Source organism: Poeciliopsis prolifica, unplaced genomic scaffold, assembly GCF_027474105.1.
Source record: "Poeciliopsis prolifica strain line A6 unplaced genomic scaffold, Auburn_PproV2 SCAFFOLD004, whole genome shotgun sequence".
NCBI lineage: Eukaryota > Metazoa > Chordata > Actinopteri > Cyprinodontiformes > Poeciliidae > Poeciliopsis > Poeciliopsis prolifica.
In genome coordinates, this window is record NW_026562379.1 from 16,334,276 (window position 1) to 16,360,577 (window position 26,302).

At 37.2% G+C, this 26,302-nt stretch overlaps 2 protein-coding genes across 9 annotated transcripts in view; both read right to left on the reverse strand.

Moving 5' to 3' along the window:
• myo7aa (myosin VIIAa) overlaps positions 1–11,784 on the reverse strand; it is a 54,814-nt gene extending 43,030 nt beyond the window's left edge. For 5 of the 8 annotated variants that reach the window (XM_055028079.1, XM_055028078.1, XM_055028076.1 and 2 more), the window contains exons 1-2: positions 2,986–3,649; positions 14–71 (exon numbers count right to left, since the gene is read on the reverse strand). In XM_055028079.1, the coding sequence (XP_054884054.1) occupies positions 14–31 (18 nt within the window). In that variant the 5' untranslated portion in view covers positions 32–71; positions 2,986–3,649. Of the gene's footprint in view, positions 1–13; positions 72–2,985; positions 3,650–10,925 lie in introns of those variants that run through there. The other 3 variants (XM_055028080.1, XM_055028073.1, XM_055028077.1) reach the window with 2 other exon arrangements.
• A 2,284-nt stretch (positions 11,785–14,068) lies between these two features.
• On the reverse strand, positions 14,069–20,298 carry LOC129359367 (mRNA decay activator protein ZFP36L1). The gene is made up of 2 exons (XM_055028945.1): positions 20,051–20,298; positions 14,069–17,827 (listed from the first exon to the last, which is right to left on the reverse strand). Exons 1-2 carry the CDS (start codon positions 20,102–20,104, stop codon positions 16,778–16,780), a joined length of 1,104 nt encoding a protein of 367 aa, XP_054884920.1. The 5' UTR covers positions 20,105–20,298; the 3' UTR covers positions 14,069–16,777.
• Between the last annotated feature and the right edge of the window lie 6,004 nt (positions 20,299–26,302).

Below are 26,302 nucleotides of genomic sequence, written 5' to 3' on the forward strand. Positions count from 1 at the left end.
GGGATGTGTTTACCTGCTGTAAAATAACCATGGTTCTGGTTTTTGTCCTTTGGACTTGACATCAGATGACCCTTAAGAGGAGAGTAGCAGAAAAAAATTATATAAAATATATGTATATTTACTGTTTTCCACTGCACACACATTTTCATTTAAAAAATAATAAAGCTTGGTCTGATTTTTTTACATCATGCATGTGTTTGTGTGCAGGAATTAGCTGCAGCCGGTGTAAATTATTCATCCTCTGTTCATGATCCATGAGGTTTGAACGTTTGACTTTTCGCCGCGTGGCGGCTGTGACGTCTCAGCCTCGTCAGCCTTTGTGTTTTAGCTGCTGTTTTTGAAGGCAAAGCAGCTTCAATTACAGCTGTCGTACAAACAGCTGACAAAACTTAAATACATCCCTCCGCATCACATTTCAGCTCCGAAGAGCGTTGGTGCTTTTCACAACGAACTACGGGAGGAAAATTATGTGCCGAGAGCTTGATAAACCTTCAAATGACACATCAAGGATCCAAAAACAAAATAAAACTCTTAGAAATAACTATCCATTTTGTTTATTTAACTTTAAAAACAAAGTTAAACTTTTTGTTTGTTTGTTTGTTTGTTTTTGTCGCAATACCGGAAAAGTCGAAAGTCGCCAAAGAAGAAGAGTTTGTAATCATGGGTGCCTTAAAGCGCAAACATTTTTAAGGATATTAGCAATTTTGTTCACGATAAGATCATTAAGACAACCATTCAAGATGCAGATTGTTTTAAAACGCTACAATCTAAATGAAAACAAAATGCGGCAGAAGTGTGGGTCACAAATGATCTCCAACAAAATATAAAGCTTCCATTAACCACTAAAATAAGTAATAAAAGGTAGACTTTTCTTATTTCCCTAATTTAGTTTTAAACAAAAGAAATGTCAGATTATTCATTTCTTTGCTTCATGATTCCTTTCAGATTGAATCATGGAAGGATTTGGATCATTCTGCTTTTGGTACGACCCAGTTTCAGACTGATTCTTCTCCAGGTTATGGACTTTATGATAATGACCACCTGCAAAAGAAGCCCTGATCACCACTCCTCCTCCACCATCCATGGTGAATCAGAAATTAATTTTCTTCGCTTGGGTTTTATTTAACTCCTGTCTTATTTTATCCATATTTTAAGTTGTTTTATTTAATATACGTCCATTGATCAAATCTTACATTTTATTTTTCATTGCATAATTTGCATGTTCAATTTGTTTTAAGTACCGTTAATAATATTTCAGCAATTATTTAGATTTTATTGTGAATTAAATGTAACAGAGTTCAATCTTTATATTGTGCATATTTTGTAATATTTCACCTGAAGATTTTATATCACGTTATTGCTCAGATGGACATTTTATGTAATTTTGTTATATCTAACATAATAATAATTTTATTTTCCTATAGTTTAATATTTTAATCCTCATGAAACATTTAGAATTACTTTTAACAGAATATAAAGAGTTTTAATTGTTGAGTTTATTAACGTTGTAATATTTTCTGGTCAAAATTACTCTTCCAAAGCTTTGTTGTAAAGTTGAACCAACTAATTTAAGTTGAACCAACAAAATAATCATATGTTTTAATTTTGTAATTTTTCTTTTAAGCGTTTTGCACTAACAGTTATTTTCATGCAAAATTGTTACATTTAAAAGTGTTGTGACAAACAGGACATTACCCAATAGCAAACGTCCTACAGTGTTTAACTCTGATTGTTTTTTTATTATAAAGTTAAACATTGCTAAATCTTATTCTTAGAAACACAGGCCCAGCACACACGTATCTAAAGAAAATGCCCCTCTGTGTTCCACTTACACCCTCCCATCAATATTTCAGAGGCTAATTACCCCTGCAGAGGTCTGGGACAAAGGTTGGGTGCAGTCATGCCCTGTTTGTCAACACATATCAGATGTTAGACTCTAAAATTAAAACACAGCAGCAGAAAGAGATGTGAAGATTATAAACGGTTACTAGAAGTCCTTCAACCTTTCCAAACATTTGGACGCCTCTGTCATAAATCCTTAAAAATAAGCTTGATAAAAAGCCTTTTATTGGGCGTTTTGACCCCATCTGGTGCTTGGTTTCCTATTTGCTAATAATCCAGAGGAAAACATCACCAGCCTCCAGCTGAGCGAAGCAAACTTACTGAGTAAAACCTATAATGGGGCTTTGAAACATTGATCCAAATGCTGTCAGTTGTAGGGACTTCAGGGCATCCCTAATGGAAAGGATTGGCAAAAAACCATACTGGGGAAAAAGGGAAATGAATATATTCAGAAGACCCTCCCTTATCATTCCTGCCCTGGGAATGTGTGGAAAAAAATAATAAAGAATTAAATGAATATATTACATCAACATTAAGCTAAGTAATCAAAAAATATTAATTTAACGTTTATTAAAGCCAGTTTTTCAAGGAGTTGCTTTTGGTAATCTGCTCTCTACCAAGATTGGTAGCAAATGTGACCAGATTTCTCAATATTGCACCTAAAAAAAATTGACTTACTGTATTATAAAAATAAAAAATCATTGAAACACTTAATTTTTAATTTAAGCCTTCTTCAACAATGCCAGAAACACATTAAAAATGAATATGAACAAATAATTAAATTCCTTTTGAAAATGAGAAAAAAAATAATATTTTATTGTCTAAAAGGTGAAGCTAAGAATATGGCTCTTAAGTTTTAACTACAACATATTTACCGACAAAAGTGTTTTTATCTTAAATGCAAACTGTATATATTTGGTACAATTTTGGCTTTACCACTACTGTAAATGTTTTGGGGGTTTTTTTTAACAAATAAATTTTTTTCAGGCTATATAATAAAGTTAACAATTAATCGATTTCTAAATTAGTTGACAATTATTTAAATTATCAATTAATGGCGATTAATCACGATTAATCATTTAGTAGAAGCCAGAGAGTCTTGCACAAACACACACAAAGTTAAATAAATGATTTTATTCTCACCGTTTTTGATTTGATATCTGTTAAATTCACTCTTCTTCCAGTGTTGGTCCAGCTTCACACCCACATTTTGATGCAGGGAGTCAATCTTGTGGTAAATCCTTTCCAGATGTGCTCCTCATTTATAACTTCCTGGTTGTGTTCATGCAAAACCTCAGATTCATCCGGGATAAACGACTCCGTGCTTCTGTCCTGCTCATGTTATCAGTTAACAGCGAGCTGCTCATTCACTGCCACTGATCCCTGCTGCAGAGAGAGGGAGTCAGTGGGGGGTGATGAAGTCCCCAATGGAGGTTAGCTTGTAATTAGACACGCACAGTCACACACTGATAACAAAACATAACGAAAGAATGACCTGCGTTTCCATTACAGACGTGCGAAAATCTTTGTCGACATTCTGGATGTAAGCAGTTCCATGAGCTATTTAAATAATCTAGTCATGGCGCTGCTAGCGCAAATCGTTGCTAGCTAACAGAGGAAACGTTGGCGGTTTGTCGTCGGACATTTTTCAGAATAGCGATGGATTCTGCGCGTTAGAATTATACACAACTTTTAATTAACCGTTGCTGTGAGCTGCACACTCTCCGAAAAAAATAACAAAGCAAAACAAACGCTGTGCTCTTTCCAATTCCTGTCTTCTTCTTCTTCGGCGTTTTCACCCACCAGGTACTTCCGGCTGTTGATCACGTGTCTCTATATCGACAAGTGTTAGTGTCGATTTTCTTATCTGAATTCCAGTAATATTTGAAATCTCTGAAATATATTGAATCATATGAATACCTAACTGAAATATTAATGGAATTGCCTACTGATGTGTATCAATCCTAAAATATGGATCCCCTTGTTGCTATTTTAGTTATTGTTTCATTATTATTTTTTTTCTAATCAATATTACTTTGTTTTTCCACTGGCAGATTATTTATTATTTATTATTAAGGAGACATTTTTTCTTGAGCGACGTCTTGTGTTTTCTGCCCTCTGGCGGCGACAGAGAGAAACTGCAGCACTGGAATAATACGTTAACCTCGACACACAAATAATGTTCTTTAAAAATACAAAAGTAATTTAATATTTAAATGATTTAATTTTAACAAAGTAGATATTGTGAGACCTCTCTGTTCATAACTCATATTGTCTTTTGTTGTTATTCACTCAAACGGTCACTAGATGTCGCCAACTCTGCATCTGTAGATATGTTGTTTTCATAGAACACCAGTATTGGAAAAGAAAGTTTATTTTGTAATTTCTTAATGACATACATTTAATTATGTACTCGATGATACCTACTGGATATTATGATGTCAATGTCAACAAACTAAAATGAAAGAAAATTAAAATGATCCCCTAGAAAAGCTAAAACAAACAAAACCCTAATATAGGAAAAATTTAGTTTTTATACAGATTATAGGACAACATAACATTATTACTTGTAATTTGATTATTTAGTTATTTAATTTCACTTTAGGATCAATAAATTACCTTTGAATTTGACTTTCTAGCTGCAGCTGGGCATCCATATAAACTTTAAACTACATCATCTGAAATAAAACCTGAATACATCTGTATCTAAATAGAAGGTGATGTTTATAGGGCTTTTCAGATGTAAAACTTGCCTCTTCAGGGGCTTAAATGTATCTGCCCAATCTACCTAAAGGCTTTTTCATGCGCAGTTTGGGACTATTCCTTTGTTATTCCTTCACCTGTTGAGCCCATAACGACTCTGTAGTTGATTTCGATCATTTTATTTGCATTTACTAGTTGCTGAAAAGAAACAGCATCCTGTCAAAAGAGATCACATTTGTCAGGGTAACATGTAGGGTTAGTTTACCAGCAATTCTTTTAATTTGTACAATTTTATTTAAGTCAACAACATTAATAACGTCAACCAGAAGCATAGTTATGATTACATAAATGTATACCTGATTACTGCAGTATTTTATGCCACATTTAAAACACAAACATGTACAATATATATATAAAAAATTATTTTTTTAAAATAATTTTGGATTATTTGTTTGTTTTTGACAGTTATGTTGTTGACTTGCAAGTCAAGGATCATGTTCAAAGTGAGGCCCAGGGGCCATGTGCGGCACTCTGGGTGATTTTCTTTGGCCCACAATCCAACAAGAGAGAGAATCTTTGATTAATTCAAGATTTTCACAAGCAAATAAAATCTTCTTGAGCATACAATAAAGATATTTTGTAATGTTTTTGTTTCAATTTTTTTGTATTTTGTTAAAACTAGCAAGCACTGCCCAACCTTTGTTCCATAAATAAATATATAAATCCCCCAAAAAGTTTTGAAAAATATTTGCCTGTCATTTAATACAGCAACTCTGCAAGACTCTGTCTATATTTTGCATGAACAGTAATTAATTGATGCATTTTCTGCACTAATTAAACTACTTTGATGTTTTAAAATATTGTTTATTTGCTATATTATTATAGAGATTTAAAAAAATCAATCAGGTTTGTTTGTGTAGCACAGCAACATGGCAATTCACGGTGCTTTACAGTGTGAAAAAACATAAATGCATCATATTAAAACAGTTGTGAAATCGTCAAGTCACCATCAAACATGATGGTTAATATTCAATTTGTTATGGTTAAAAACCAACTCTAAGTCTTAAGAAATATCTTTTCAATTTTAATTTGTAAAAAATGTGGCCTTTGAGTTCTCTTAATTTGACAATTTCGCCCCCAGTGGCAAAAATTTGGACTCCATTGGGCTAAATGTTTGATCCGATTGATAGTGTGTGTGGATATTTGCAGTCCAGTTACTTTTACACCATTTATTCACCCAGAACTCCGACACTTCAGCTCAAACTTCCTCGAAACTGAAGGTTTCCCTCTTTTTGGAACACGGGAAACATTTTTCCCGCTGCTCAATTCTTCCAAATCACTTTATTCACACACACAACACACACGCAGGGAGGCCGCCCCTCACCCGCGCTCCCAGGCTGAATCCGGCCCATTTCCATTGGACTGCATTAGCATACAGATGTTAGACTGAAAAGGGAAAGCGAGGGGGGAGTCCCACCAGGAGGAGCGGGAGGGTTCGGGGATGGCCCTTGGCCTTTTGAAGGTCTTACACACACACACACACACACACACACACCACACACACACACACACACACACACACACACACACACACATGCACATTAAATGGTGAGCAGCCATGGGGGTTGTGAGAGCCAAATCCTGCTTCTTCATTCTGTGGTCAATCTTTGGCTTGACCACAGCTGAATGCCAACACACACTTATTTCTCTCTCTCTTTCACACACACACACACACACACACACACACACACGCACGCACACACCCACACACACACACGCTACTTCTTCTTACGCTGATGGATTTAAAGAATGTTATATCAGGTTAATGTTCATTGAGGTTTTTGAGATCTCATCTTATTTCAACTGTTTTGTCCAGTAGACTCAGTGTGAGTTGGGACTAAAATCTCTACATTTGTTAAAAATGTCAGCTGCTGCATTTCTCTTTTTCACTGCACTGCGCGAAACAAAACAAACCCGATGAATAACCTGTTCCCCTCTTCGCCTGTGGGGGCACTGTACCAAGAACCACTGAAGGAAATAACATGAAAGCCTCAGAAGAAGACAAGGAATGTGACTTCTTTCTTCACAAAATGCAAACAAAAATGGAGGCAAAACAGGTTTGGTGTGAATGTACCGTGTTTTCATTCCTGATAGCCTTGTAGGTTTGATTGGTGACCTAAATTGGAACAAACACGACCGCTTAGTTCGCTTCAATCGAAAGGTCGCCGAGAAAGTTTGGTTCGTTTGGAGAGATGTGAACGCGTAATCGAATTCTGTTTCAGACCAAAGAACCAAACTCTAACCTACACACCGCGCTCTAAGTTCAGTTGAAGTGAACTCTGGTGTGGTTTGAATGCAGATGTGAATGCCAAGCGGACCGTAGACCGCTCCAAAAGCAGGAAGTGCAGAGCAGGGCATTGTGGGTAAGTACAACAGAAACTAATGTAATAGTCAAATGACAAAAGAGAAAGTGTACAACCTCTAAAATATAACACTACTACGTTTTTGCTTACGTTTCAGTGTCTTCTTCTGGGGTTTTTGTGTTGTTTCCTTCACTGGTTCTTGGTGCAGCGCCCCCACAGGTGAGGAGGGGAACAGGTTTTTCAAGTCGACTGGTTGGTTTAATGGCACCAGCTGAAAATTTAACAAATGTAGCCAATGGAATCAAGTCTACCAGACTACCAGGTGTGAAAACGCTGTAAGAGTATTTTCAACTTCTAAAGGAGTCAGTGTCAGCTGGAAATTTTCAGGTTTCAAGTGTCAGGTTTTCAAAATGACACAAACAAAACAAACAGCGAGAGATGGAGGGGAGGATCTCAACTTCTGCTCCACTCTGTGTGAATAGATGGAAATCAGTCACAAGTATCTCAGTGTCCCATTGTGTGGAGGAAAGTCTTTGTTCGGGCATCTGTTGCTCAAACATTCTCCCCAGTGTCACTCACACCAAATTGGTCCGTCCGGACGAGTCCCAACAAAACTCACTCCCCTTCCCACACCATGCGGCCCAACTGGGGCGGGGGGCGGGAGAATCCCACCAGAACCCATGGAGAGGAAATAGTTAATCTTTGTTTCTTTTGTGTGTCTGAATCCCTGATGATGACCATAAAAGGCCCCCATAAACACAAGCAGCGTTTTTGTTTTTGTTTGTGTTTTGTTACTGAAATACTTGTGGGGACGTTTTGGATAAACTTTTCCACCAACAGTTTCATTATGGAAGTAAATGTGTGCCATCAGGATTTGAATAAAAAATGCCTCTAAAATTTGAATGTTGTATGTTAGGGTTAACACAGAATTTATTTTCACTGTTAAAATAAATTCAAAATGTATTTGTAAACTGAAAGAAGAGCTCAACGTCATTATTTGTACATGGTTATTCCTCGTCCTCTTGTTTTGTAAAATATTCCTAACAAAAAGAACCAGAACCGACGAGCTTCCCAGAACTGAAGTTTCCCTAAAAATAAATACTCAAGTGAAGATAAAGAGTATCAAATATACTCAAGTAAATTTGCTGTGTTTCTGTCTGCTTTTCTCTTTGTCCAGTTAAAATGCATTTTCTCTGTTTTCTCTCTTTTCTCAGGTGCAGTACCTTCCTCAGCTGCCTCACAGTAACGTCTCTCCGGCCCCAGATGTCAAAAAACTAGTAAAACATAAATATCACCTGCCCAACATTTAAAATAAAACATCCACAACTTTATCTTCGGCTGTTCATAAACTGATACTCCGTGTTCCTGTTTTCTGCTGCATCCTGGCAGGTTAATAATGTAAAGCATCGTTCTTACTGTTCTGAGTCTCTTACACTAGAAAAATGTGAGACTTTGTGTTGTAAATCAAAAACACGTAGAAAACAAAGCAGCACAGGATGATGTGAACTCCATGTCCAACTTGTTGACCCGTTGAAGTCTGAAGGTTAAATAAAACCTGCCATGACAGCTGATCCTCTGAGCAAGTTGATGGATTTTTAACAAGCCTTCATTGATCCCCGCCGTCCGACACGGACACAGGGATCAGAACAAGCGGCCGCAGCAGCCTGACGGCGCGGCGCTCGGCTCCACGGGATCACCTGACCTTATAGCGCTGTGCTAACGTTCACCTGGACAGCAGTATTCATTTCAAAACCCATTTTCACTTCAACACACAAAGTATTATCTGGCAAATATCTTACACTTGAAATAAGGCAAAACTGATAAATAAAATAGAAGGAAAAGTACCAGTTCCTAGATTATTTCACTTATAACATGTTAAAAACCTTTTTCCTGTGTCAATGGAACTAGTACTTTTTAATCAATATAACTGACTAAAATCAATGTCAGTCAGTTTTGTCTTATTTCAAGTGTATTACAATATTTCAGAAACTGGACCAAAATACTTGATAAGCTTCTGTCCTTTCAGTAAATAGTTAATTTGTAACTATTTAAGACACTTCCTTCACTGCGAAAATAATATCTTATCAAGTACTTTTGGTCTAGATAAAAAAATAATGATTATAATGAGATAATATCTCAAGATAATGAAGTACTATCTTTTCTCTGTTTTATATTAGCTCATAATAATGAGATACTATCTCATTATTTTGAGATACTATTTCATTATAATGGGATGATAATTATATTATCTCATAATAATGAGATAGTATCTCAAAATAATTATATTTTGAGATACTATCTCATTATTGTAATGAGATAGTATCTAATTTATAATGAGATATATACTATAATGATAAATTATATCATTATGGTATAATGATACTATAATGAGATGATAGATACAATAATTTTTTTTTTTTCATTGAGTGGCGGAAACTGGTTTCCATATTAAGCCGTTTTAACAGGGGAAAAAAGTGCAAGAGACAGAGGAAAAGGATACAGGAAGTGCAGAAGCTCCTATTGTAACTGATCAATCTAGGAATAAAAGGAAGTTGGTCATTGCTTGGTAAAATCAACCAATCAATAAAGTTTAATTTTATAGCACATTTTAGCAACAAGGCAGTTTAAAGTTCTTTAAGTCATAAAAACATAAAAATAAAAAGTCATAAAAACATGCAGTGACCAAAAAAAAAAGCTGCTTTTTTAGGCAATGGGTGGCCAATTCCCCCAAAACTCCTTAATGCAATATTAGGACTATTATCATTCATTTATTGTTATAGAGGTAGACTGCTCAATATATCAAATAATTCTTATTTTAGGTCATATTGATGGGAAGTGTCCAACAGACACTGCGAGAACATTAGAAGAGCACACAATTTATAACAAGACAAACACATAACAATTTGGTTAAAAAAAATAGAAAATAACAGCCATTAAGAATTATAACACATAAAAACTGTTTTCCGCAATGGGTAAATGATTTTTCATTTCTGTTCTCCTGGTTTGACGTTCACTGAACGTCGTCTGAACATTCACTTGCTAGCTGGGCTGCGGGGGAAGCTGGAGCACCAGACTGAACCCGCGCATGCACAGCGGACAAAATGCATATCTAATGCAGAAAGACCCACCGTGCAGCCCTGCTTTTTAACCAACCATCCATTTGGGGCAATTTAGAGTAATCAATTGAACTAAGATTTGAGATTTTGGATATTGCGGGGAAGCCTGACTCCAGGGGTAACCCACACATGTTACGGATGTTTGTGTAAAAAACTCCACAGGTGTCATAGATGACTGTCAAAATTCTGTGTCTGTCTTCCGTATTAACTCTGGAGTTTCATCTTCACTGACTGGTGGCTCAGTTGCACCCTGGTCTTCCGGTTTGACTGATTCACCTTCTTCCGAAACAAGATCACAAGGGGACACGTCTTTGCTAATAACCAAACCCTCTACGTCTAAAGACTGTGGATGGGAATCTGAACCCTCTACGTCTAAAGTCTGTTTATGGGACTGTGAACCCTCTATGTCTGAAGACTGTGGATGGGACTCTGAACCCTCTACGTCTGAAGTCTGTTTATGGGACTGTGAACCCTCTACATCTGAAGACTGTGGCTGGGACTCTGAACCCTCTACCTCTGAAGACTGCGGATGGAACTCTGAACCCTCTACGTCTAAAGACTGTGGCTGGGACTCTGAACCCTCTACGTCTAAAGACTGTTCATGGGACTCTAAATTGTCTTCGTCTGCAGACTGTCTGCGAGAAGATGGGGGTTCAATTGCGCCTTCCCCTTCATCCTCACTTTCTACAGACTCTGGAGTTTGTGGGATTGGATGAACTTTAACACCACGACAGAAAATTTTATGGATAGCGCTTTTGGTGTTTTTAAAAGAAGTTGTCAGAGAGGATTGCGGGAGATTCACTTTTCTGGGATGTGCGAAGACTGTTCTGAAACACCATAGAATCTTGTAATCTACAATTGGGTGGTCCATTCTCATGAGATAAAAAAGTCTATCCCTTACCACATCCTCGTTTCCAGTTAGAAGTTGGAAGATGTCTTTGCTGTGTTTTTTCTCCATTTGGTAGAAAATGAGAAAATCTAGGTCCTGTAGTTCTTCCCACACGACGACAGAAAGCCGTTGGTAAACTGGTACAGTGTGTTTAAGTTTGTACGGGGTGGCAGATCTATAACTAGCCTTACAAATCAATTTCCAAACAACTTGATTGACCATTTTTCGGCGTTCCTTTTCTGTTCCATGCTTGATTAGTTCTATGTACCCTATCAATGATTTTCTCCTTCTAGCAGCAATGCTTCGAGTCTCGCCAAGGCAGTTTTCATCTGAATACAAGCTCTCAGTGTCAAACAAAGCATTTGTGAGCACTGTCCTTACAGATGAGAGAAATCTCTCAGTTTTTGTAGGCTCTGGAAGAATGGGATTCTCTAGGTGATACTTGAATTCTTTCACAATCCTTGGATATGCTTCTGGGTAGAAAAGTATCGTGAACAAATGCAACTCGCTAGCAATGTGGAAAGAATCTCTGGCGATGCTTTGGAAGATCCGTTCGCTTAGCTCGTCTGACATTTCCATCAAAAGGGACAGCTCTAGTTTCCCAGTTTCTTTCATAATTTGGCGTAGAAGCTGAATGTGGGCCACCTCAAAGGTTTCTCTGATATGATGCAGTGTTGGCATGTCTGCAACCTTCTCAATCACCTTCCAAAGAAGGTCACCGACAGTTCTCTTCTTTGCATAATCAGGGCTCCAGAGTTGTATTTTTCTGTAGCGTTTTGCTATTTTTTCACCAACAGATTGACAAGAGTTAGCTAACTTCTCAATCCAGGATAAATCAGCCATGTCTGTGTCTCTGAAGTGAACTCCAATAATGGATTCTGTGTCTATAGATTGCAAGCAGTTAGCAACTGGTCTATTCTACTCTTTTCTCGGACTTGGAGTTGGTGATGTCACTAACACTGTGACATTATACAAACACTGTGACATCACCAATCGCCCTTTGAATTGCATCAAAGATAAATTCATTCCGCTTGGCATAGAAGCCTTAGTGTCTGCACCATGGCAACTGGTGTAATGAGCATGCTCTGTAGCAAATGCTAAGGCAGATATGCTAACAGTGCTGTGGATTTAAAAAGGTGATTTTATTTCAGGGTTTCCCCCAGTGTATTATAAGCCTGGCGGGCCTCCAGGCTTTACTTGTGCACCCGCCAGGCTAACTGTTGCTTACATATTTAAGTCTTTTTTAAATGTTTGTATTTTTTTAAGACTTCATAGTTGGTGTTCAGGCATTAATCTTCCAATAACACGTAATTATCAAGTGATATTTTCAAATTTCTTGTCAACTTTAAACATTTTTTAACTCAAAAAGACAGCTAGATGAATGACTGCCTCAGCGCCCAACCACCAGGCTTAGCAAGTTTTCTGGGGGAAACCTTGTGTTTGTTTTTTTTTCTTCTAACAATTAACACTTCTTTATTTACTTTTATTTTGTGTTATCACCAAAACCAAAGTATGAGATTAATATATTATTTGCTAATTAATTAATGTGATTTACCCAAAGTTATGCTAATGCTAGGTGTAGCAGCTCGATTGTTATTTATTTATTTTTTGCCTTGTCAGGTCAGCGTCCTGCTGTGATTAACAAGCAAATTCAGCAGCGGTGTTTGATCTGATTGTTTGCAGCGAAGGAGTGAAACAGTTTTTATTCCTGTTATTTTTATAAGTAAAGCTACACAATCTGTTTGAAACATGAAATGCAAGAGTAGCCATGGCAAGTAGAAAAACTTCACTGAAGACTTAAAGTAAAGTCCAAAGTTGGAGGATGCAGCCGATCACTGTCACGGCCGGTCAAAGAAAGCGCTGCTGTACTACAGAGGAACAATCGATCACCACAGAAAGACAAGTTGGTATTTTGGGAAAGCATTGCAACAAAGAGGGGCGCTTTTGGATGAACTTATTAGAAAGTGAAAGGATCTGTGTGATTATTGACAATGTTTTTCTGTCATAATCCAAGAGCACACATTTTCAGTTTGAGTCTTTTGTTCTCAAAATTTTTAATGCTTTTGCTTACATTTTCATTTTGAAAGCAGGACTTCATGTCTTTCGTCACAAAACTTGGAACACTTGTAGGCTACTCAAAATTTCTTGTATTCAAAAGTTGGGCCCTGTTTACACGACAATGATCCCACGAAAATAGAATTTTTGTTTTGTTTCTGTTAACACATTTACATGAAGACGTTCTAATTACAATCTTTGTTTTTACAGTAACGGTACACATTGAAAATGCTCTTACCACTAGTTGGTTCTGTGAAACTAAGTGCGCATGTGTTTATAAAAAAGTTGTTTGAAAACACGTCGATTCGCGTTTCTCCATCAGGTACCGTTCCCCCAGATATTGGAGGAAAACACTTTGCTGAAACATGTTGCTTGAGCTTCACAGTGTCCGGAATAAATGCAGAAGGTTTTAGGACAAATGGAAAATGATGTATGACAGCGGCATTTCTACCAAAAAGCTCAGAAATTTTGACATTAATCTCTGAAATTTTCTAGAAAGAAGTTGGAAAAGTCTGAGATCCAAAAGTCAAAAACCTGAAAGTATCAGAAATCTTATTATTTTTCACATAATTTCTGAAAATTTGTGAGCTCAGAAAGTAGAACATCTTCGACTTTTGGAAATTTTCAGAGTTTCGACAGTGAGAAAAGGTCTAATTTTGAAGCTCAGGAATTTCCAAGTGTTTTCTAGAAAATTTTCAAGATGAATCTAGAAAATTCAGATTTTTTTCTTGCAAATTATTGACTTTTGGAGCAAAAAATTTCTGTATTTATCTAGTATATTTCTAAGATTAATCTCAAAATTAAATTTTTTTTATTGCATTTTCACCTTCTGAGCTCAGAAATGTCCTATATTTTTTCTAAAATATTTTTGAGATTGATCTCAAGCACATTTACTCCTTTTTTACTATCTATAGTAGCTATACTGCACAATCTGTTCCTGATTTGATTTTTATTGAACTCAAAAGTGCAACAAATGCATGCTTTCAATTCAACAAGTTTTACAGAACAAAACAAAAGAACTGGATGTTCATTTTCCAACCTAATAATTCAGAAATGCATGTTAAACATCAGAATGACACAATAACCAGATTGAGCAACTATTATTTAGCAAAAGGCTTTTATTTTGAATTAAAGATGAACATATATATTAAGATAAAGAAGGTTATCCAAGTAACGGCTGGAATGTAAACAATAGATGCACTTAAATTATGTAAAAAAAAAAACAATATCAAATAGCACAATATAGGCTTTGCTCTTACAAAGAAAAATAAATAGGACCTTAAGTTAACAAGTTTTTCCTTTTCTTAAAAAAAAAAAAAAAAAGAAAGAAACATCTCTGGCCTCATCAGGGCAGGCGGCTGAGATGATTTCAGGAGGAAACCGGAGTGAAGCTTCCAGATTTCCCTCGAACTCGCATGATTTCGCCTGCCGGTCAGAGCCGGGCCAGCTGGCTGGTGTGCAACAGAAATCGACCTGCAAACGCATCGTCATCGAGCCGACTCTGAAAAATCTACTATATAACAATATAATACAACAGCAATAAAGAAACCAACACAGTCTTGATGGCGCTGCTTGTCAGGTTACATTTTAACAATCATAACAAACAGATTTTCTTCCTACTAAACGGCTGAGTGGTGATCACCAATGTGATTTATTTTTTCTTTGCAGTCTGAGGTTTAACGGAGAGGAGAGCAGAACAAACGTTTTGATCTCTGCTGATAAGGCAACCAAAAATAAAGAATGCCAAAATGCTTGTTTCCTCCTTTCCCCTCCTCTCCATCAGTCCTGTCAATAAAGCTTCCGGTTAACCAAACAGAAAACATGAACCGCTAAAGTAAAGCGTAATTTCTTATTTTAAAAAAAACACACAAAAAAAAACAATCACTAATTAAGAAGAAATAAAACATGCAAAAAGCAATAAATAGTCCTAGAAAAATGTTAGGCTATGTTAATAATTATAACATTGTATAAAACCTGCTGTAGCTAAAGCTGCACTGCAAAAACACAACATATTAACAAGTAGTTTCAAGTGCACTCAATGGAAGACAAAGATATATAAGCTTATTTTAAGTAAATGTTGGTGAAAAAGCATGACTGTAATTATTTAACCTTCAGCTGTTTTATAAATGAAATAATCCACCAACTTTTCATGAATATTAAGAAATTACTCTCTTAAAACAACCTGAAAAGTTACTTGTAAATTAGCTTTGTCTTATTTTGAGTGAAGTAAGATGTATTCATTAGAAACTAGACCAAAAATACATGGTAAGGTTTTCTCTTTTTTTTTGCAATGTAGGAGTTTTAGCAGGAGAATGTTAGAGAAACTTTGGTAACTAGAGGTTTCCTACAATCTGTGCTAAGGCAGTTCAGCTGAATCATTGTCAGACAGTTTAAAAATGGCTGACAAATATAATCATGTGGCCACAGAAATGCAACCAATCAACTAATCAATCAGTGACAGCATACAGCTAATAAATCCTGCTACACTTGCACAAGAAATAGGTCAATTAAACACAGTTGGAGAGTCACAAATGGGATTTTTCAGGCAGATTTCTGAGGACTGGAGTAAGAAATAAAGTCTACACACTTTCTTGGTGAAGACAAATAAAAAAAACAACAACTTGGGATTAGGGTACAGAAAATTCTCACACAGAACTTTCTACTGATCAGGAACAGCATGGAGACGAATGCTGAGTCGAGTACCCTCCAGTTATACTAACAGGTATACAACAGTATACAGCAGTTACAATGGCATAAAACACAATTGTTGGCCAATAATCAATGAAACAATAAACAGGAAAGGGAGTCAGCTAAAACTGGACAAACACTGAGCAGCACTACAGCTGCTTGGGTGGAAGAAATGCAATATGCACAACGATTGGCACGTTCTCTCGGCTGGATCTGCTGACATGGTGGCTAATAAGCTGACGCATGTAACTTCTAGGACATTTTTTGTTTTATTTTTTAAATACTTGCTATGAGTCAGATTATATGTGGAAAAAAGACAATCGAGCTCCTCAAACAACCAATCAGAGTGCTGTTAATCAAGCTTGTGTACACCCGGTTATGCTGCAGAGCTTAACATAAATGCTAATGCTAGTTAGCATGGCCGCCAATGACAGTGGACAAAAGGTTTTCCTGTAACACTAAGTTACTTCTCAACCTTTAGCATTTAGCAGCAGGAACACCAATATGATTGACAGCGCTGAGTCTCTTCCTGTCTCTGATTGGTTGCTTTTTAATGGAAGTGATGCATTTCTTCAGATAGCCAGAGGAGCTTAATTTTGTTTTTCAGATTATCTGTCTCAGACATTAGATGGATTATTAGAGCCTTATTAAGAAAAAAAATTAGAAGAATAAAGTCATAAAATTATGAGAATAGAGTAATATTACTAGAAGAATAAACTCATACAAGAATAAAATTGAAATAATATGAAAGTAAAGTTGTAATAATGTGATTTTTCTTTTTATGGCTCTAATATTCCCTGGTTCTGTGTTAAGAGAGATGATCTGTGAAGAGATTGAACTTCCCCACTTCCTGCCAGTGTGACCGCTGCCGGTCAGAAACAACCAATCAGAGCTAGGAGGAGGGTCTTAGCCCTGTCAATCACCCTTGTATATGCGTTGCTAAATGTGCTAATGGCAGAGTTCCAGGAAACTGCCATGACTAGCACTAGCATTCATGGCAGGTGAATTATTTTGTTAATTTGACCCTAATTCGCTGTCATTTTAGTTGACTTTGTGAAAGTTACACTCTGTAAATTTAAACCCATCCCTGATTGAACTCAGCCTCAAAGCAAAACTCCTCTCTACTCGTCTGAGACGGAGAGGCGGCTGAAGATGGGGAGTCGCCGACCCTCGAAGCTGGGAGAGTCGGTGCCGCTGGAGGAGGAGCTGAGGGAGCAGGAGGAGGTGTAGCCCTCCTCGGAGAGGGAGTCGGCGGAGGAGCAGCGCTGCAGCGAGGGGAAGCTGTTCAGGGAGGCCGGCTGCTGCTGGGGGAGCCGAAACGGGAGGTTCTGGTTGCCGGAGGCGAGGAAACCGAGAGAAGAGTCTCCGCCGTCGCCGATTCCGGAGAACGGGTACGAGCAATGCTTGAGAGGCCCCGGCTCAGGCAAGAGAGGCGAAAGCAGCTCCGGACTCCCGGAGGAGGAGGGCGGAGGCGAGACGGAGGAGGCCCGGGTGAAGAGGAGGCAGGAGGGCTCCTGGACCGGCTGGAAGATGTGGGAGGAAGAGGAGAAGCCCGCGAAGCTGAGGCTGTGCCGCAGCAATGGCGTCTTGTGCCTCTGGGCCGCGGCGGCCTGCACCTCGTCCGCGTTGTGGATGAAGTGGCAGCGGGCGCCGTACGGACAGAAGCCGATGGTGTGGAAAGTGCGACAGGGCTCGGTTTTGTACTTGGGGTGCCTGCTGAGGCCCCTCAGCTCGTCCAGGCCGTGGGCGAACTGGCACTTGGCGCCATACTTGCAGGTGCCGCTCTCCTCGAAGGTGCGGCACAGTTCCGTTTTGTAGCGGCTGGAGATGTGCGGCGGCGCCTGCGGCGGCTTGCTGACGCACAGACCCGGCGGCGGCAGCAGCGTTTTGTCCTCCCGCGGGTTCCCCTCGATCATACTGACCGAGCGGTCGACCCGGAAGGGGATGTGACTGAGGGAGGAGCGGGGCAGCGTCCGGCTCCACGGCTGGCCGGAGGCCAGGCCGAGGCCCCAGCAGCAGGCCGGCTCCGCGGCCTCCGAGCCGCTGTTGAACTTGGAGTTTGGCAGGGTCACCGGGCAAAGCGAGTGGCGTCTCTGGAAGCCCAGGACTCTCTGGCTGCGAGACATGGAGCCGCCAGAGGCGCCATCTGTCGCCTCCAAGCCGCAGAAATTCTAACACACAAAAAGAAGAGAGAAAAGATGTGAAGTTTCTGGATGCTGGAGCGAAATTGACAAAAATTAATCAATCAATCAATTTTTATTTGTATAGCACATTTCAGCAGCAAGGCATTTCAAAGTGCTTTACATCATAACAAACACAAATTCATGCAACATAGAATAAACAATACATTCAGTCAAGTTCCATCATTACATTTTTTGATTGATTACGTTTCAGATACAATTCTAAACAGCTGCGTTTTTAGTCGAGATTTGAAGGACGTCAGGGTTTCAGCTGTTTTACAGTTTTCTGGAAGTTTGTTCCACTTCAAACACAGATCAGTCTGAAGGGATCATGAATAAAAGCCTCATTAATGCTAAAAACTGAACTTTCCATGATAAACTTTTAGTTTTAAAGCATATCTTGCAGCATTTACCCTTAAAATAATTTTGTATTAATGAAATAGCACTAGCTCTATAGGCAGTTTATTTCACTTATGACATTTATTTTGCCCAAGTGAAATAATCTGCCCTGATCTGATTTAAAAGAAGCTCCTATAGTTGTAAATTAGTTTCGCCTTATTTCAAGTGTACTAAGATACTTGTAGAACAGAAATACTTGGTAAGATTTTGTATTTTTTGTAGTGTACAATGTGTGTCATCCTGCAAAAACACCAAATCTCACCAAGTATTTTTGTCTAGTTTATAGTGCAAATATCTTAATCCACCGAAATAAGAAAAAATTAACTTACAAGTAACTTTTCAGTAAGACACAGGAGCTTGTTTTCAGTCAATAGTTCTGGAATACTGATTATTACTTCCAATTATTTCACTTATATCACTGGAAAATACCTCATTAAAGGGAAATAACCTTTCAGTGGAACTAGTAATTGTTCTTAAATTCATATTAAGAAATTTTTTTGACTTAATACAAGCTGCTATATCTTGAAGAAAAGTTGGTTATTAGTTAGTTTTGTCTCTTTTGGAGTGAACTGATTGGCAAGGTTTTTTGTTTTTGCAGTGTTTTAGATCAAGAATTTATCATCAGTGATGAAGGGAAACTTTTCAATCACTATCTGAGTAACTGAACCTTACAGGATAAACCTTTTTGTTTTGTGGCACAGCTTGAGATATCTGAGTTAAATATACATAATTTCCCCTCAAAATTCATTACAATTTAGACATTCTCATATATTTGTGATTAAAATTTGCTCAAATGAAAAAAGCATTTGATTTTATCCAAGTTTTTGTTGGCTTCAGTTTGCTTAACAACTGGAAAACCTGATTTGTCTCTGAAAATGGAGGCAAAATGAGTCTGAAATTGGAAACTCTTCAAACTAAACCTTAAAGAACTGACCTTTACAGGTTGCTTTAGGGCACAACTTGCAGCATTCACCCTTAAAATGATTCACAACTTGGACATCCTCGTGCATTTGTGATTACAATTTGCTCAAATAAGAAATGCTGTAAATTTTTACAGCATTCAGACAACAAAAACACAAAATATCAACAAGTATTTTTGTTTACTTTCTTCTGCAAACATCTAAGTGAAAACTAACTTTCAAGTAACTTTTTCAGGAAGACATGGAAACTTGCCTTAAGTCAATAATTCTTGAATATTGCTGGTTCTACTGGGAGATAACATTGTCTCACTGTCATAAAGGAAACAATGGAAGCAGTGGAATTAATTATGTAGATAAAGCTTCTACATCTTGCTGAAAAGTTACTTGTCGGTTCCTTAAGTGCACTAAGATATTTGCAGTAGAATCCAGAACAAAAACACTCGGTAAGACTTTGTGTTTTTGCAGTGTGGCTTTCAGATCATAAGTAATTTTGGTTTAGTTTCTACTGCAAATATCTTGAAATCAGACAAAGAAACTTATATGTAACTTTCTCAGCAAGATGCAGCAGCTTGTTTTTAGTAAATTATTCTTGAATATTGATGAAAAGGTACTAGTTTGACTGGCAGCTTATTTCACATACAACATCATATTTTCCCACTGTAATAAAGGAAATAATCAACCAGTGGAACTTGCATTTTTCATCAATATTCAAGAATTATTGACCTAAAACAAGCTGATACATCTTGCTGGAAAGTTACTTGTAGGTTAGTTAAGTGCAATAAGATATTTGAAGTAGAAACTACACCAAGCATACTTGGTAAGATGGTGTGTTTTGTGTTGCAGTTTGATATAAAGGCTATAAAACATTAAATCTTGGGGATCGGTCTGTTGTTACCTTGCAGAACTCCTCATCCAGCTCCAGGAAAGGCGTCAGGGAGTCGGACGGCATGATTCACTCCACGATCTTCCCCAAGTGAAGCAGCCTGATGCCTGATCCACAGCGGATCAATTTCCAATTTAAACTAATTTCTGGCAGCTTGGAGAAACTCTGCAGCTTGTTTTGAAGAAGGTTTCTTTTGTTTTGCTCCAGTGGTCTTGATGGGGTTGATCTGTTAAAAAATGTTCTGGTTCTGGATTGATAAAGCCTCGGTCCGTTGGCTGCAGTGCAGTGCAGGAAAGTTCCTCAACCATCTGCTGGAATCTGTTTAAATAGTTGGGGAAGCCCACCCCCTCCTGTCCGAATGCTTCAGGAGGCAGGCTGGGAGTTTGTGTGTTAATGTGCGTTAATGATGTGTGTGTGCATGTGTGTGCTGGCGGGGGTGGGGTCCTGCATTGTAATTGTGTGCTGGGGGGCAGGGCTGGCACAGCAAGGAGGGAAAGGAGCTGAATAAAGCTACTTTTCTACCCATTCATGACCCAAAAAAATAAAAATAAAAAGCAGCATTCCTCTTTGAGCGGGCCGTCCTCCATCTTTGTTTAGGATCGAAACAGCTGAAAGGTCAATAACAAGTCCTACTCAACATGTTCTCTGCTTTTTGGGAAAAGGAAAACTTTAAAAAATTGCATTCATTTATGATTAAGAGAGGAGGGACATGCATCTGCAACAAACTGCAACTTAGATTTGAACGTATAATTCTCCATTTCAGGAAGTTTCAGACGCTGTTTATTTTCTACAAGAGGAATAAACTTGAAAACAAGACAAAAGAAGCATCAAAATAACTCAGACCTGGTGCAACAAACAACCAAAAATAATTACAAATACATAAAATAAACAGTTTCTGAATAATATTTGGTCTTTCACAGAAGTAATACTGCTTGAAGCAACTTCACTTTCAGAAATAAGTTTAAGTTTCCTTAAAACTTTATATTGGAAAGTTTTGAGACAACTGCTGCCTCAAAATCAACATTTTCCCCCAAGAAAGTATTTTCAGTCTAATAATAGTTGGAGAAAAGTTAGTTTCCCAACAAGCCCAGATATTTGACCTCATCTAGAAGAAAGTTCAAATTTCTCTCCAACCCTGACACAAAATCCAATATGGCTGCCATGTCTATTAACTATGGGCATGCAGTAGTTTCAAGAGCTGGGTTCAACATTAATACAGCACTTTGTTGTCTCAAACTGACATCATTTGCATTAAAAATTTATTTGAATCTAAGAACAGACTGAGTGGCTTTACCAGGCATTTGTAAAAATCAATATTTAAAAGCAGAAACTTGTGAAAATCAACTGGAATCCATCATGAAGTCCAAATCCTGACATTTCCTCGACAAACACTAGAATCCGTCATGGCTGACACCCTCATAAAGTCGTGACTTTGGCAGTAATTAAGTTTTTACTTTCACTTTTTAATGTGTTACTAGTGTATACAAATCCATAAAAATGCAAATAAATGCAAAACTATTGTTCTGGCTAACAGCAGTTAGCATTGGCCCAAACCACCAGCTTGCAAATTCAATTAGTTTCCCATTTTTCTGGAACATGGCTAACTTGGATGTGAAATTAATCAAGCGTGCAGCTTCACAATTGTGAAGATGCAAACATTAGTTTTCTGTCATCCTCATTTCACTCTGAGCAGGATGTGCAGACCGAGGTTTAGAGAGACAGCGACAGCAGCATTTGTGATAGCATCAGTAATGCATGTTTATTTGCATTTGACCGTTTTTATGTGAATAAATCTGTCATACACACAGTAATGCACAACTTTAGTTAGTAACTATGTTCCTACAGTGTTTTTGATCCATAAAGCGTCAGAAGAATGTATTGATTTTAGCTTGCTAATTTTGTTGCTAACTGGTTTTGATCACAGTGATTATCAAATCCTACTTTTCTGTCTTGCAAAATCACATTATTGTTCTTTCTCTGTAAATGTGTTTCAATATTGTTTAAATTCATACAATTGAAAGAAATGCATTATCAGCCAGCTAATAATTGCAGCTAATGAAGAAAGTTTTCATTGTGCAACTGATTTTTAGGCTCCAAAATCGAGTTTTACTCTATTATTACTATGCTTATATCAGCTGTGAAATATAATTTTTCAATAAACATCACTGCAGTCTGTTAGTTTGAGGTTAGCTAGTTTGACAACATGAATTAAACTGGAAGGTCCCAGAGAAAAACTGAGGTTCATTCATTGTACATGTGACCTAAAATCAGCTGCAGAGGGTTTTAGGCCTTTGTTAGTTAATTGGTTGCTTAATCCCTGAAATGCATTGATGTTGGTTTGTCCTGCTAATAGTTGTTAGCTAGCTCACTGAGCACAACTTGTTCCCATTCTCTGCAACTGAAAGTTAAGTTGAGTAGAAGATTGTTGATGGCAGTAAAAGCACCTTAACGTTGCTGTTTTGTTTGGTCAAAGTGATTTTATTCTTCATCAGCAGTGATGATTAAATTAAAAAAACACATTTGAGTCTGATAAGAAATTTCTGTTTGTTGGATTTAAAGACCAGGACTAAATTTGAAGAACTTTTAGCAGAAAGTTTACACCAGCTTTATGTTTTCCTGTGGGCTAAATGTGGGTCAGTTGCAGAGTCGTGTAGTAACTAGTTACATTTATTCAATCACATTAACGTGAGTAGCTTTTTTTTTTAAATGTACTTTTAGGAGTACTTTCACTGTGCTGTACTTTTTACTTTTATTTGAGTAAAGAAATTATTAAGTATTTCTACTCTTACTTGAGCACTGAAGTAATAAAAAACAAACTTGTTTTAAATCCAAATTCCCCAGACATACACGCAGTTTTTATTAAAGTTTCATCCATTTTTTATTGAAAGAAACTGATTTGAAAAACTTAATTTGCCTTTTTTTGTTATTTTTTTGTCAGTTGTATGAATACTTGTCATTTAAAAATAATAATTTAACTTTACTCTGTCTGATTGTGTAGTTTTTAGGGTTAGGTTTAGGGTTGCTACTTTTTACCAGGGTAATTTCTTGGATGGCTATTTTTTACTTTTACTTAATTCTTCTCTTACTTGAGTACAATTTTTGGGTTCTCTGCCCACATCTGGTCAGTTGTCTGTTTGGGTTCAAAGTTCATCTTTAAGTTTAGAAATGCCTCCAGGCTGAAATGGGGCTAGTAGAAAAAAAACACATCAGCACCGAACACAGAAAGGTTTTAGCTATAATGACGCCTTCAAGGATGGGTGGGAAGCATCTCGTTTTCTTCCAAAAAGCTTTTTTTCAGGCAGTTTGGGGCCTTAAAGGAGAAAAAAGAGTGAAACATGAACACTGTGCGCTAGCAGTCTCTATATCTCCTCTGGACGGCAAACATTAGCTGGGAATTTTTCCCTTTTGGTTGACTCAAAACCTTTGCTAGTCCCCAATTTAAATACATAATTTACTTTCGCTTTAATTTGTGAGCTGACAAGAACTGGTTTTTCATATTCTTCTTCTGTTGAAAACATTTATTGTTAATCTGTTTCTAGTTTCTATTAATTTAATAACCTGATCTAGTCTAAAACAAACAGCGTTCTCATTTAGAAACACAGAATGATGAAGCTGTATACGTTCAGAGGCGAGCAGAGCAGCCAAAAATTTTACTCAAGTAAAAAGTAGCCATTCAAGAAATTACTCAAGTGAGGAAAAAAAGTATTTGGTATGAATGAGTAACTGATCAAAACATCTATCGTGTAATAATTAAAAATTACATCTACAGACAGAACAAAACATAAAGTTATGAGGACATTTTGGCATTTTAAAGGACCAAAGTGACAAAATCAGACAAAATAAACATTTTCCCAAAGTAGTTTCTTTCAAAATAAAACTTCAATAAAATGTCTGTCTGTTGAGCTTTGATAAAATATGTTTATTCTTCATTCAGTGAAGTTACTCACTTTCACTTGAATATTGAGAAAATTTTACTCAAGTAAGAGTAGCAATGTTTATCAAGGTTATTCAAATAAAAGCAAAAAGTTAAGTGTAGTAAAACCAGTCCTAAAAATAAAGTCACTCAAATAAATATAACCTAGAAAGAAAAACTAGCTACTAATCAACTCTATATACATAAAACTAAGCTGAAATATGGACAGAAACATTTTTTAAAAGGTAACATTTGTTCAGTTAGGTGAGAATATTAAACCCCATAAAGCTAATAAATTGGTGAGACTGGAAGGACGTTGGTCAAGATGCTGACCACAGAAAATCTAAATTAAAAGTCCTTTTTTTGGTTTTATTTAAAGAAAGAAAACACAGAAATAGGATTAAAGAAATAAAAAACAACTGTACAACTTTAGTAGCTTCATCATAACAATGCAAAGTGTTTATTTGGTTCACAATAGAGGAAGCTCAAAACTAAAAAAGCAGAAAAAAGAACGATTTAATTTCTTTTAATTTACACACGTTTTGCCAAATTAGTACACCGGTGCACAATACAAACCTTAAAGCAAAGATTTGCATGGTTATTTGAGCGTGTGTTTTCTACGCTTGTGGTTTATGCGCCTCATTTTGGATTGTTTATGACTGCACAAACTGACCGTTTGGAGGCAAACTGTAAAAGTATCTTATCATAACGCCTCACTGATACGCTGCGTTGCTGCTGAGCGTGTCTCAGGTTAAAAACTGTGGTGTGGCTTCCTCCCTGTGGTTGCTTGGTTTTGTAACAGACTTCTCCTTTGTTTCCTTCTTTCTGCCTTTCTTCCCATTATTTTTGCTTTATTTTTTCACTAACCTCATCTGCACCCATGCCAGTCCTCTACCACCACTTCCACCCGCTTAGTTCTCGTATTTGTTCTGATCGATCGGGATAATGAATCAGTTGCCCCCCATCTGATGTTGTGGTCTGCACTGCCAGAGTGACGCAGCAACTGAAACTCTTCTTACATAAACCGGCGTAACTGTTGGCCCGTCTGAGCGTTTGGAGGCTTTGAGGACACATTCTTTCATTTGCACAGCCTCCTTACATGTGCAAAGATATAAACATTAACAGTTGACTCTAGTTTTATTACCGAAATGTAATAAAATGTGCTTCGGATACCAGTTACTTTCATCATCGTTGGTCCAGATTACAAGTTACTTTTATTCAATAACAAATACTTGGAAAAATAAAACTTTTAGGAGTATTATTACTGTGCTGTACTTTGAGTAATTTTACTATAAAGTATTTCTACTCTTACTTGAGAACAATTTCTGGATTTTTTTACCCACTGAATAAAAAACAAACATTTTAACCCAAAACCCCCCCCAAAAAAAACCCAGACACAGACACAGACCTGTAGTTTTTGTTAAAGCTTCATAAGTTTTATATTGAAAGAAACTGATTTGGAAAAAAATAGTTTTGCCTTATTTAGTTAATTTTTTGGTCCTTAAAATTTAAACTTAACTTTGTATTTTGGTCTGCCAGATTTTGTAATTTTTAAATATTAAATAATTGATGATTTCTTCAGTTACTCACTACTTGAGTTGACTTTTTTACTCTTACCCAAGTAATTTTCTGGACTTTTTACTTCTACTTGAGTAAAAATATGTTGAACCAGTCGTTAATTTTTGGGTTCTCTTCACGTCTGACTCAAAGAGCTTAATCTCATCAGAGCAAATAGCAGAGGATTAAATCTCAGGAGCACTTAGCGGCACATTTACATTTATGAAGTTAGGACAGAAAAAGGCTTTGATTTGGAAGGTAATGCAAACAAACGTTTGGTCTAATAAACAAGTCTTTGGAAGCTTTTGGATGCAAGGCATTCTGGGTAATTACAACCAAAACAAACCCACAAAGTCTGATGCTAGCAGGAGAAATGGCCCATGTGTTTTTTTTTTGTTGTTGTTTTGTTTTTATGCCAAAGACGGAAGAGAAATCCTACAACCGCTAAAATCTGACGCTGCTCTGTTTTTGTTTACATTTTGTGAAGCAGGAAGTTGTGCTCTGTGTCTTCTTCAGTGGTTCTTGGTGCAGTGCCTCCACAGGCAAGGAGGGGAACTGATTTTTCAATTAGTTTGGATCATTTGACCAGTCATTCTAAAATCAGAGATTATCTTTTACCTCCATTATCCCCCTTGTTTTATCTGTCAAAGACGCAAGTGACTCAACATTCAACTACATACACAGTTCAGATTAGTCACCAAAACTATGCAGATGATATTCTGCCCTACATTACAATGTCACCAGTTGACAACGAACCCATTCATGCACCAAGCAGATGAGTTGCTTTGTTGCTG

Excerpts from the sequence above, each read along its gene's own strand:
- LOC129359367 (XM_055028945.1), bottom strand. The coding sequence starts at position 20,104 with ATGCCGTCCGACTCCCTGACGCCTTTCCTGGAGCTGGATGAGGAGTTC. Across the intron at positions 17,828-20,050 it reads TGGATGAGGAGTTCTGCAAG|AATTTCTGCGGCTTGGAGGC; the intron begins GTAACAACAGAC and ends TTTGTGTGTTAG.